Raw genomic sequence first — 14,234 nt, forward strand, 5'->3', positions numbered from 1 at the left:
AAAAAGATATTTAGAAAGTCATAAACAGGTTTTCTATGCTCTAACTACAAAAATATTTTGTTCATTAATATTGAATCCTACTTTGCGGACACTCACTTATCACCGTCAGGCCTGGAACCAATTAACTGTGATAAACAATGGACGACTGTAATGTGCTTTTTCCAATGCTAACGTGTGAGTTTATATTATTTCTTATTTATGTCTTCATTTGTTTTATAATGTCTACAATAGTAGGTGATAGGAGTGTAAAGGTGACTATAGGGGTGTTATTTTATGTCTAGAGGGCTCAGTTAATGTTAAAAAGCGTTCATTTTCATTTCATTCACATGTTTTTTTGCTCACTTTTTGTCTCCCACAGCTTGACATGCGCATTTGTCAAGTCGGTTATGCAATTTACAATGTGACGTCATCACATGGGTCAGTAACATGTTGGACAACACAACATCAGTGATGTGAATGTAATGCAATGTAATCAGTTATCGTCAGAAAATGTGACCGCCGCTCAGATTCCTCTTACGTGCCATCGCATCCTCCAAGGTTGTCCACAAAGTCAACTACACGTCTGTTTCTGTGAATGAAAGACAATAAGCTGGAGGCAAAGTGTTGATCTGAGACAACAGAAAGACGAGCCTCAGTGAGAGAACACACACCGACCAGGCTTTGTCTCCTTCTATAAATAGCATCTCTCATCCTCTTTTTCATCCGCCACTCTCTTCTCTTGGGCTGCCCGCCTCCCTTTTGTTACTCTTGTCGCATCTCCATTGTCACCCACCCCTTGTCTGCCGCTACAGTGACAAATATCCATGGTTTTTTGTTGTTTTTTTCCCCCTCAAAACATGCAACACCTTCCTGATTTGCATTGCAACAACAAGCCAGAATTGTGATGCATTTCGGAAAAGTGGGAGATTTCACACGGCTGATAAAATCGATTGACATTGACTTTGGAGAGATGCTGTCTCCGTTAGGGTTCTCGTGTCACGAGACCTTGCCAGATTAATACACGAAATATAGAATGTTGCAGTGGGCGAGGCAGGACTGGAACGGCACATTAAGTGCGCACACTGTAAACTTTGCATCCAACCTGCACTTCCCAACGTTCCAGCGCCAGTCGTTAGCTCGCAACATGTGGCTGCTTTTTTTCAGCGGAGTTCAGCAGGTTCCGCGGCGTTAAACGTCACTTTTTTGGGGGAATTTTGCCCATCATCCACAATCCTGAAGTGAGACTTGAACACATGTCTTTCTCTTTTCTGTGCGTTGTGAACATATAAAACAGATAAAGAGACAGCTAGGAATGCACACAATGGGACACAACTATTCTGCCATAAAGCCTTTTGAACAGGCCACGACGGAAAGGTAACGCCACATATTGGAGCTGTGGCCACTGCTGCTGTGTTTTTGTGTTTGAGTTTGGAAAAGTCAACGCTAGGTGTAGCTTTCCTTTCTATGTTGCTAAGTGAAATCAGTGCACCCAGGAAGGAAGTTCCGGTAATGCTTTAAACGACCAAAATCCGCCAAAATACTGTAGGTATTACATGTTATCATGAACGTGCCTGTTGCTACATGGTTACAGCATGTATATAAAATGATAAAACATTTTCGTAGGTGTTTTAATAGCAGGCTTTGTAGGTGGAATAGTTGTATGCCATTACGTGCATCTGTTTTTGTATCTTTAGAACGTACAGAAAAGACGAAGACGTGTGTTAATGTCTCACGTAAGGATTGTGGATGATGGCAAAATTCCCCAAAATGTTCACTTTTTCCTTTAATGTCCAAGCAGAGGCTGTAGAAATTCTACATTGGATCAAAGTTACTTAAGATTTGTGAGATCAAAACACCATCGCTGCATCAGATTCTATCAAAACATGTGATATAATTTTGAAATGTACCTGCATTATTTTGTCCAGTCCTATAGTAGTAGTTTTCTTAAGAATAATGTTAAAATATTGTCTCGTCTCGTGAAGCCGAAATCGTGCATCATCTCGTCTCATGAGCTGAATGTATCGTGGCACCCCTAGCCGTTATCTCATGAAGAGACATTAATACAAATAAATAAATAAATAAAGTGCTATGAGTGTGTGCGTGTGTTGCGTGCGGCGTGTGTGAGTGCTTCGTTGAGAAGCCTGATGGCCTGTGGGTAAAAGCTGTTTGCCAGCCTTGTGGTCCTGGACTTCAAACTCCTGTAGCGTCTGCCTGACGGTAGGAGTGTGAATAATGAGTGTTGTGGATGTGTGCTGTCCTTGATGAGGTTGTGTGTTCTTCGTAGGACTCTAGTTTTATAAATGTCTTGCAGTGAGGGGAGGGCTGCCCCAACAATGTTCTGTGAGGTCTTGATCACCCGCTGGAGTGCCTTCCTATCACGTGTTGTACAGTTACCGTACCAAACAGTGATGGAGGCGGTAAGGACACTTTCGATAGTGCATCTGTAGAAGCAACTCAGGATTGTGGTGGGCATGCCAAATTTCCTCAGTCTTCTCAGGAAGTACAGTCTCTTTTGCGACTTCTTCATAATTTGTTGGGTGTTGTGAGACCAGGTGAGGTCCTCGCTGATGTGTGTGCCAAGGAACTTGAAGGTTTTCACCCTCTCCACCTCAGTCTCATCAATAAACAGGGGTCTATGCAGCTCCTTTTCCCTTGTTCTTGGGTCGATGATCATCTCTTTAGTCTTATCTGTATTGAGAAGGAGATTGTTATCACGACACCAAGCTATGAGGTCCGCCACCTCTCTTCTGTATGATGTTTCAACACCACCAGTGATCAGGCCGTTGACTGTAGTGTCATCTGCAAATTTAATGATGCTGGTGTTGTTCTGGGAGGCCACGCAATTGTAGGTGAAGAGCATGTAGAGGAGCAGACTCAGCACACACCCCTGTGGGGTCCCAGTGCTCACAATTCTTGAGCTGGATGTGCGATTGTGGACTCTGACTGACTGGGGCCGGCCTGTTAGAAAGTTAAACACCCAGTTACAGAGGGAGGGTGACAGGCCAAGTGTGAGGAGCTTATTAGTGAGTTTGTGGGGGCTGACTGTATTAAAAGCAGAGCTATAGTCTATAAATAGCATTCTGACATATGTGTCCTGGCCCTGTAGGTGAGAAAGGGCTGTGTGGATGGCAGTGTGTGATGGCACTGAATCATTTGTGGACCGGTTCTGGCGGTATGCAAACTGTAGAGGGTCCACAGTGGCCGGGATGCTCTTTTTGATGTGGGTCATGACTATTCTTTCAAAGCACTTCATGACAATAGGAGTGAGTGCTATAGGGCGATAGTCATTCAAGCAGGTCACGTTGCTCTTCTTGGGTGGTGGACTTAAAGCAGGTTGGTACAGATGCTTGCGCAAGCGACAGGTTAAATATGTCAGCAAGCACATCAGCTAGCTAAGATGTAACACATCAATAAATGAAAGCATCCTACGCAAGCAAACAGTGCTGTACTACTGTGATTAGTTCCCTCATGGCAGACACGAAAAAATTATCATTTAAAATGTAAAAAAAAAAATTGGTTTGTCCGTTCTGTTGTTTATGTTCAACTCTGTTAGCCTGCTATGCCTCTCCAACGCAGCATTAGCACTGATTTTGCTACCATGACGATGGCACAAACAGCATCAAGTCAGGCCATCCGGAGATATGGCATCTCTTGATTAATTTGCGTGTGTTAATCCAATTATGATGACTTGTTAAGCTCCTTCTGCTGGTATCACACACACACACACACACACACACACACACACACACACACACCTCCAACTATAGTCAAGCTGACTAACATTACTGGCATGGCACAGATCATTGGCTAGTGCAGCTGCTTTCTTTGAGCTCTTCAATCTTTTGCGCCCTCCCTCCTTCCCTCCCTCCCTCGGGCTCACTCCCCCACAGTCCTTCCTCCCCCCTCCTCTTGCCAGCCTCTTCCAGGCGATGACTTCACGCTGTGGAAGCTGGCGGCAGCAGTAGTAGTGCAGCGCTCCAGCCACCATGTTGTGTTAGCATCTTCGCAGCCTGTAAGGCGAACACAGCAGACGTGAAGTGAGGAAGTTTGATTTTGGTCATGGCGGAGTTTGCAGAGAAGAAGTCGTGGATTTTCAAGCAACTCGTTTGGAGAGGCGAAGAGGAGGAGGATGGGAGCAAGCAGCAAAGAGTGAAGCAGTGGAGCTCCAGATGTGTGCACTGTCGCATGGGTGGAAACACATGTTGCTGAGGCTGCGATGACCCGCTCTACTCTCAATGCTGCCACCTCTCTGAGCAAAAACCCACCATGCCGCTTGCGCAAGTGGGACCGCTTGGTACCTTCAATCCAACGACGCGGCACGATGAGACCAGATCTCATCGAGATGTTCCCCTTCTGAGTTTGACGAGGCCGCCCGTGCCCTCAAATGAAGTGACTGTGTGTGTGTGTGCGAGGTCACGCTGTTTGCTGAAAGCCATCTTGCTGCGACTCACCTGACCTGACGAGGAGGGTGAGCCAGGATCACCTTGTTGCTGAGCATGCTACATTTGTGAACTTTCATTTTAGATGGGGAAAAAAACATTTCCCTGCCTGTACGGTAAAATAATTTAACAAGACTGTAATAGAGCTATTCATGTAACAGTGCGTTTATTATGCTTGTTACTAATATTTAATGTAACCAACAGAAGATTATGGAGGTGTACATTTGAATGTGTGGCCTCTGTCGTACAACTGCTGCATCCGGCATTTGTCCGTATAAAGTACTTGTCTGGCAGCGACGATTGCTTCCCTCCCGTCCCTACCGGTCCTTTTCACACACGTGATTCCTGCCTCCGTTGCACTCCTGATACTTCCTCAGAGGGAAGAACATTTTCAACAAGGCATGGGCCAGTATGAGATTTTTGTGTCTTATTTTGAAATATATTTTTTGAAAAGAGGTAAAAAATAATAATAATAATTTTTTTAAAAAGTCATGTTTAAATCATATGATATAACATGATGAAAGAGTAACATATGTTTTTAAAATAAATTAAATAACTAAATTCTTTCTCAACTCAAGTCACAACACAATAGATATTTTCTTAGTGAAAAACAAAGCAAAATAAAAATAAATGCAGTCAAGTGGCCCAAGAAGGTCGCAACGTACAATGCTAATGCTCAATGCTAACGGATGTGCTATCTATGCCCGACGTATGGCAACATAGCACACGCCTGTGGTGTCAACACACAGAAGCCCAGTTCCGACAGCGAGGAATAACACAGAACGTGACGAAGTATTTCCACATAGTGGCCGCGCTGGACCTCCACTTTCTCTCATATCGTAGAAACGATATGACACACAATTTTAGTGGTTTTGAAAACTGTGACTTTTTCATACCGTGGTATACCTTGAAACCGTAGCCGGCCCGTTCCTTGTCGGTGCCGTTTCTACAGAACAGCAACACACAAAGCAGGTGGGAAAATGGCGACGCTCGTTCATTCAAATCGGGCTTTTTCCACTGTTGTGTGAGAACGGCATTTAACACAGAACCAGAATTTTTCGGCTTCCGCGGTGATATTGGAGGCGGGAACGGTGCCTGTGTGAAAGGGTATTCTACAATGTGGGGACTGGGAGAGAGGCACTCGCTTCTCACTCCCAACTGAGTTGACTTTTAAATTAAAACTATAAGCACACAGAGTTCCGGCTATATCTCATTTTGCTGGCTTCTGTGTAAAAGGCATGCGCAAATCTGCTGTTGCGACTCCGATGAAACTTGCCGAGGAAACTCCGAGGAAATGCCATTCGTAGCAATAGTTAGCACAATTACACAAACACATGTTCGAATGTGGCTCCTCTTTTGAAGAAAGTACCAAAAAAAAAACATGGTTTCATGTCTTTTAGGTCCACAGGAAGATTCGGCAAGACTCGGACATGGCCCAGGACTCCCTGCAATGCCTGGCCCAACTGGCCTCTATGCACGGGCCCATTTTCCCAGACGAGAGTGCCCAGATCTCCTACCTGGCCCACCTGGTGGAGGGCCTGCTCAGCATGATCAACGGGTCAGTGCACAGGCTTGATGATCTTGTATGATGGAGTGCAAGCCAGGGAATCCATGTGGCTTTGCTTGTCTCTCTCTGTATGCACATAATCACGTGAGTTTAGAAAAAAGTTACTTTCAGGAAAGAAACCTCCAATTTGTTTGTTCTGTTGCGTGAAAATAAGATGGTAAAGTAACATACAGTATAAAGGAGGCGGGGGGAAGTCTCCATCAGTCATAATTGAACTGTGATGCAAAGTAATAAAGTTTAACCCACAACGCTCTGGTCTTTAACGTGAGACTACGAGAACACACACCTTCACCTGTTTAAAACAAACATTTCTAAAAATAAAGCCGAGTCCTGGCAGCGCCGTGCAATCTAGTATCAAATTTGGACTGCTCATGCCAATGCCTTCAACTGGGAAGCAACTTTACAAGGTAGTAATCGCGGTGTTTACATCAAATGCGTTTTCATACGCCACACCCCCATGGAATTGCAGCGCAGTGAAACTATGAAGGACCAGGGTTGTGAATGATAAACGATGCGACCAGATATCCGGTTTGATGAGCGAGAGATGCGGCTGCATCGGTAGCAGCCTCCCGGATCGATAAGAATAATAAATTCTTAGATTAATGGATTGCAAAGACACGCACCGGGTAGCGATTATCGCGCATGCTCCATAGCTTAGCACAACTGAAGACGAGAAAGGATGTAAATAGTAGCGGCCCGCCAGCTAGTCACCGGGAAGGATTTTCAACACATCACAATAATGAATTGATCTTATTTATTATGTATTATAAGACAGGAACAACATCAGTTAAAAACATGAAATGAATACAGACCCACCATCCACCAGTACCAGCCTTGACTTTGTTTTTCAGAGAGGTTGTACACTGAACAAATATGCACATTAGCACTCAAGAAGGTCATCAGATCTTACCTTTATGCATTCCCACATAGTGTCAGCATTTGGAAGCAACTATAAGATGAAAGAAGAAGGGGAAAAATACAGTATAGTAGTCTATCCGTGCAGCGTAGGTGAAATTTAGACGGTGCTTTCAAGGACCGTCGAATAAAGTGGGACAGGTCGCAGCTAGGAACAAAAATAAACATGAAAAAACAGTGGGATTTGTAGCTGTATATTATTTTCTGAATAAAATAATGGCCCATATTTCCAAAATTGATATCAATTTACAAAACTTTCCAGTTATTTACAGATTATTATTTATATTTTTTCAGTGTTATTTATTTATTTTCATTCATTTTCATTGCGGCCCAGAGGTTGGTGCTGTAAGAATGCCACTTTCATAGAATTGCCTTTATTATTTTATAACGTAAGATTGTCGACATCATGCAGACTGGCTTAGTGTAAGAAGGCACATAGACATGTTCGACGTGTTGTTTTCATCTGCTACGTTCATTATGTAGAAAATAATGCAAATAAAAATAATCTCTTTCAGAGTCCAATGATCACAGAGAGTCTTTGTTAAACAGGCAATGTTTTAAGTCACATTTTAACATTCCTAAGTTATGTGGCGAGTCTTGAGGCAGATTATCTGGTGAAAATGCGGGTGTCATCGAGTCTGCTGCGTAAATGAGTGAGGCCCGATTAAACGTGCGCATTCATTGATAATTAGTGAGAGAGGGTCTTTCCAGAAGCTCACTCTGGACTGGACCCCCACCCACATTCACCCGCTCTCCACACACACTCCAGCTCTCCGTCTGTAATCACCTATTCTTGGAGCTTTTTTCCAATTGCCTCATCGGAAAACCATGCGGAGAGGGACGGCCTCTCTGCAGCGATTGAGCTGTTCTGCTCACACTTTGGCCTCGTCGGAATCGGGCCCAGTCGGGCCTCGCACACAACCTTCCCTATGACCGGGAACGCCACTTGGGGCTCCTTAGTGGAGCAGAGGTGACAACGTTGAAGTCTCTGAGCTAACGATGCAGCATACACTGTGGTAGACAAAAGGTCGCTGTGCTGCTTTGGCTGGTTTGCTAATGCCCGGTGCTCCTGCTGGTGTTCCACAGGCTCACGTTTGCAGCTGTCCACCTTTGACATTGCTGGTGTTCATTATGGATGCAAGAATTAGAACCAGATGATGAGTTAAGGGGACAGACACATGAAACGTAAAGTAATGCTGCTATTAAAAGAGTAAAAGCTTGCTCCTCTAAGTATTAGATGAGAATAATAATTCTGTTGTGGTGGTCAGGGTTGAGGTCGGACCGTTGGCTTAATCATAATGCAGTGGTGCTTTGGTTAACACTATTAATCCGTTCCAGAACGTCTGTCTCAAACCAAAACGTACTCTAACTGTAAATCCAACTAATTCATTCCAGACACCCAAAACACGTTTTACAGACATTAATTATAGTTTTACATGCAGAAAATGAAGCAAAAATAATTACAAACTACAAATGATTGGACAACTGAACATTTAACATGACTTTTACCTCGTTTTGTTGGTAAAAAAAAAAAAAAAAAGCCCACAAAACCATCAATTAAAAAAATACCACAAAATAAACACATTATTTTGCTGTAACCACAATTTGACAAAATGTAAAAAATATCTACAAAACTAATTATCAACATTGTAGAAACAAAAAACAGGTACTTTGCCGTTTTAATATAGAAAATTAAGGGAGGAATAAAACAACTGCTGGCAGCAGTGATGCTGCGGATGTGCACCGGCGAGGATGCCTTATAAGGCGTCTGGTGGCGCGTACATACCCCGGGAGCTTGCGATCCCAGGGTATGTGACGTGGTGACACCACGCGATTCGTAATTGTTAATAGTAGGCATCTTCTGTGCCTCACATAGATACATTACTTACTTACACTGGTCATTGAATGATAAAGGTAATGATAATATGGTCTAAAAGAGGTCGGAATTATCGATTATCGTCGATAATTTATAGCACAATTGTCGACCAGCAAAATTTATCATGACAGGGCTACTTTATTTTTTTATTTATTTTTCCAATAATTTATTATCTCGTTTTTACATTATTTTAAATGTTTCCTTCCTTTTAAAGCTAAAAAGATGTGATTATTAAACATATTAGAGTTTTCTTCTTCTGTGTTTCCAAATTAGAATGTGATGTTTGTGAAAACGATATTGAAATAGGTCTATGTTGAGTTTCAAAGCACGCTTTCTTCTCATCACCTTGACTAAAACACATCAAACCGTGCCAAATAACACAAGATGAATCAGGCTATGAATAACCCCTCACAACGCGGCCTAATGGAGTTAGCAGCCACTGCGGGCCACGTCTATCCAGAGTCCAGGTCCGTCATTCTGGGTTTTCCTTTGTGTGATCTCCTTTTCAACCAAGCGCTTGTTTACAGCCGTGCGGCAGAAACCCTGTTAAAATGGGCTGCCGTGCAGCTGTGGAAAAGCGCTGCGGGTCATGTCGCCCTTGACTTTGGTTTAGGATCAATTTTCATGCCTGTTTTCAAACCTCAGTCACTAGCGACTGAACTGGAAATTGACCCCCGTTTAGCCTCGGCCTCACCCTGCGGAGTGGAAAGAGTGGTCCTGTGGGCCAGAGCACGTGTTTGCGCTGAAAAGGAAGCAGTGCACAAAGCATGCTTGTATCTTTATTCACTTTTATTCACTACATAAAACGTTGTCTGTCCTCATGATGTATCATCCACATTCCCAGGATTGAGATAGAGGACTCGGAAGCAGTCGGCATCTCCAACATCATCTCCAACCTGATCACTATGTTCCCGAGGAGCACCTTAACGGCGCTGCCTAGCGACCTCTTCACCTCTTTCATCAACTGCCTCACGCTGCTCACCTGCTCCTTTGGACGCAGCGCCGCCCTGGAGGAGGTGGTGAGTAATGACAGCTTGGTTCAGCGCCAGTGACTGCTGCTGTGTTCTCCCTGTAGGAGCTGGGAATGCTAACCTTTCTGTATGTGCTGGTGGATTTCATGATCTCAGGTGGTCTTTTTCAATTTCCGGGCTTTTTTGTTCCATGTCAGAGTAAGGTTTTCAATCATAGCTGGTTCAAAGGGCATTTATGGACCATTTTGCATCTTCGTCATTTGCATCTACTGTTTGTCTGTAAAGGTATGTTTTTTTCTTTAATACGGGTGCATGATACTTATTGGGCCTTAGGAATTACGATGTCATACCGATAGATTTAATAACATTAAAAAACATTTTAAAAGGCGAGATTCCCCGTACTGTGCTGTAGGTGAGTTAGGGTGATAAAATGGGGCGCTCCTCCTCTCCTGCCTGTGCCAGAAACATTCACTGCTTCAGAGGAAGAATGAAGACTAAGACTACGTTCACACTGCACGTCAGTTCAAATTATTTTGCTCATATGATCATAAAGTCAATTCTCAAATCAAAAGTATTGGTACTTTTGATACTTCGGATACATGATTTTGTCGTTAGTTTTTTCTGATGTTGTATATTAGCTTGGCTATATTGTAAATCACCCCATTATCTCAATATACGTCAGGGTTTAAAATTAATCAATTACTACGATGTCTTGTATTCTTTATGATATGATTTGAAACACTGTACACTACTTTTTAAAATTCACCAGACACATTAACTGTATTTGCACAAAGTATCTGTAACGGATCGGTATTGCCGATACCAGCCTGAATTGTATGGGATCAAAAATGAAAGTGGTTTCGCACATCACTGCAGCACACGCTGCAGCAATCTTAACTTCCCTAAACCCAAGATTTGAACAAAAAATCAGAACTGGGCATCATATGCTGCAGCCTTTTATGCTCTGCAAACTGGTTTTGGGCCTCACATGATGTTGCAAAATCAGACTTGGCCTACTTAAGGTTCTTAAACCTTGAACAAGACCCTTTACCCCATTAGCATCATGAAAAGCAGAACTGATCATTCACGAGAATCTACTCCAGCATTGTTTAACTCATTCAATACCAAAGACGTATTTATACGTTTTTATAACCAACGCCCGACAACATTTTTATATGTCATTTATACGTCTTACATATAAATGAGGCAAAAAGAGGTGATGACGCAACTCTCCACGTCTTCACGTCAGAGCAATTTTAAGTCATAAAAACGGCCAACAGGTGGCAGAAGTGCATTTGACGGCTCGGCAGGGATCATCTGGTCGGAAATAAATCACACACGAGAGGAAGGAGGAAGTGAGAGAGTGAGGAGGAAGGAGTGTAGTGGGCAGAAGGTTACGCTTTGTAGGGAAATTGTAACGCATGAGCACGCGTGCACACAAAGTTCAGTTCCAAACGTGAAAATTGTAAATGGTTAATGGTGTTGTATTTGTAAATATAAATATACCCCTTTTTGTGTTATTTATGTTGATATAGTTGTTTAGATTTTTGAGCTGTCACAAAAGCAAAAAATGTTTGTGTCAAGTTCCTAAATACACAGGACTTCATGGCAAATGTCCTTCATTCCAATAGATGGTGGTAATCACATGAGGCGTGGATGTTGAGAGGGGCGTGGGAACTTGATCTCAGCCATAAGAAGGATGTCAATTTTGGGACACATCAGCAGTGTACCTTTGAATCAGTGGGTGTTTCGGCCTTTGAACACTAGACACCCTCATCAAAGACGGCCAACTACAAGGTGACATTGTCTTGTTGATGGTGTCTAGGGTGGTTGTGATGTCCTGCCTCAATACCTGCACCTGGTCTTTGTCCTTGAGGCTTGCATTGTACCATCTGCCCAGGCTTTTGACGAGTTGCTCTGACACCATCAGAATTGGGTCGTCACCAATGCAGAACCTCACGTTCTTAAAAGTGAAAGTGAAAGTTATGCTTGAAATGTATCTTTTCACAAAAAGATGGTTTTCTCCCTTTTTTTAGTTGGGAGTTGATATTTTCCCGAAACTTACCTATGTTACACTGCTGATTACTAAAGAACAGAAAAAGGTAGAAACAAACTTTTTTTCCCGATGAAAGACGAGAGTCTAATGTTTCTTTTGGTAGGTTCCATGTTTATGTGTGCCTTAAAAGATCAGTCAGAATCGTCTAAAATGGCCGCTACTGAGTAGTGATGGAAGACTCTTTGTGGCGAGGCACTTTATCTTCTTGTATGATTGTCCACTGTGCCGTGTGGAGTGGTCAAATACAGAATCACTCTTGTCTTGTTGCCAGCTGGACAAGGATGACATGGTGTACATGGAGGCCTACGACAAGCTGCTGGAGTCATGGCTCACCCTCGTGCAGGACGAGGAGCATTTCCCTCGTGGCTGCTTCGTCCAGCCTGCCGTCCAGGTCTTCAACTCCTACATCCAGTGTCATCTGGCCGCGCCGGACGGCACCCGCAACCTGGTGAGATGGCGTCCTATTATCTTGAATAATGTAGCCCAGGGGTGTCCAAACGTTTTTCCAGCGAGGGCCACATTGTGAAAACTTTGACTTGAACTATTTCCCATTTTTTCTGTTTTGTCTTTTTAATTTTCCATATATTTCAACTTTCTTGTTAAATAATTTTCTTTTCGTAAAATTCTGACTTTATTCCTGTATTGTTACAACTTTTTTCTTCAACCTGATTTTCCCAAAAATGACTACTCTATTTTGTTTTGTCTGTTTCTCATAATATTCCGACTTAAAAAAAATAAAAATAAAAAAATCCCTTTTTTTAATATATTTCAACTTTGCTACTATATCATTATTTATGCTGACATTTTTCTTGTTAGAATACGACTTTTTCCTATTAATATTTTGACTTTAAATACAACTTTTTTTTTTTTTTTTTACATTTTTGCTGTTTTTGTTTTTTTAAATTTTCCAACTATTTCAACTTTCTTCTTGTAAATTTTCCTCTCGGAATTATGACTTTATTCCCATAATATTTTGACTTTATCCTTGTAACATTCTAACTTTTTTCACAACTTTATGCTATTAACATGTTATCTTTTTCATAATATTATGTTATTCTTGTATTATTAGAACTTTTTTCCTCAACCTAATTTTCCAAGAATTTACCACTTATTTAAAAAAAACAACCTTTTTTTTAATATATATTTCAATTTTGCTACTAACATAACTTTTTTTATTCTCGTAAAATTGTGACATTTTTGTTGTTAGAATATGACTTTTTTCCTTTTTTATATTTTGACTTTAATCTTGTAAAATTACAGCTTTTTTTTGTTTACATTTCTGCTGTTTTTTGTTGGGTTTTTTTTCAAACTATTTCTCTCTTCTTGTAAATTTTCTTCTCGGAATTATGACTTTCTTTCCATAATATTTCGACTTTATCCTTGTAACATTCAAACTTTTTTCACAACCTAAGTTTGCAAAAAGACATTTTTTATTTGTTTGTTTATTATAATACATGTTTTCTTTAATATTTCAACTTTCTGCTATTAAAATAACTTTTTTTTCATAATATCCTTTTAAAATTACGACTTCATTTGTTAGACTACAACTTTTTTGTCTTAATATTTTTGACTTTGTTCTTGTAAAATTACAGCAGATTTTTAATATTTTTGCTGGGGTTTTTTTAGTTAAAATTTTGAATGTGCCACAGAGCAATATAAAAAAACTAATTGTACCCGGGCCACACTTTGGACACTCCTGTTTCAGCCTGAAACCCTGAGCCGCCATAACAAATCCCCCAACTTCATTCTCAGTCGGTGAACGGAGCGGCGTCCCATGAGGAGGAGGAGATCAACGAGCTTCAAGAGGACGACAGAGAGCTGTTCTCAGACCAGCTGTCAAGCATTGGAACGCTGGGCCGCGTGGCTGCAGACCACTGTATCCCCCTCCTCACAAGGTAAAGCTGCACATCCTATTATTATTAATATTATCATCATTATTATTGCTATTATTATTATTATTATTAGATTCTTGTTTTCTTTTGTGTCTGTGTCCCTCTCGCAGTCTTCTGGAGGACCGCGTCACGCGCTTGCACGGCCAGCTACAGAGGACCCAGCAGCACCTCATGGCTTCGTCGGACTTCGGCTCAGTGGACCGCAAAGTGCTGGACGACCTCTACGAGGACATCCACTGGCTCATACTGGTGTCAGGTCAGCACTAGCCAGAAAATTAAGGAAAACTTAAGCGGCATAAGGAGAATCTGAATGTTTTTTTGGGTTTTCATATGATATTGGAGTGACGGTAGTCTTGTGCTGTATTGAGCTGTGATTGAGGGGTTGGGCTATCGGGTTCAGTCCTGTTTTCCTGATAATTAGAGCCAGTCCAAGAGAGAAGAAGAGTTGGCGAGCCGCGTCGCAGGCATTGAAGTGTGCCATGCGTCTTGCTGTAAGGCAGTGGCTCTGAATTATTTTCTGTCACGCTAACATTAATGTT

General features: G+C 42.0%; 1 protein-coding gene across 3 annotated transcripts in view; it reads left to right on the forward strand.

Annotated features, from left to right (window-relative positions):
• xpo4 (exportin 4) overlaps positions 1 to 14,234 on the forward strand; it is a 62,344-nt gene that overhangs the window by 26,827 nt on the left and 21,283 nt on the right. For all 3 annotated transcript variants that reach the window (XM_054787224.1, XM_054787222.1, XM_054787223.1), the window contains 5 exons: positions 5,819 to 5,976; positions 9,621 to 9,795; positions 12,075 to 12,251; positions 13,556 to 13,698; positions 13,806 to 13,951. In XM_054787224.1, the coding sequence (XP_054643199.1) occupies positions 5,819 to 5,976; positions 9,621 to 9,795; positions 12,075 to 12,251; positions 13,556 to 13,698; positions 13,806 to 13,951 (799 nt within the window). The remainder of the gene's footprint in view (positions 1 to 5,818; positions 5,977 to 9,620; positions 9,796 to 12,074; positions 12,252 to 13,555; positions 13,699 to 13,805; positions 13,952 to 14,234) is intronic.

Source organism: Dunckerocampus dactyliophorus, chromosome 9 (assembly GCF_027744805.1).
Source record: "Dunckerocampus dactyliophorus isolate RoL2022-P2 chromosome 9, RoL_Ddac_1.1, whole genome shotgun sequence".
NCBI classification, from domain to species: Eukaryota; Metazoa; Chordata; class Actinopteri; order Syngnathiformes; family Syngnathidae; genus Dunckerocampus; species Dunckerocampus dactyliophorus.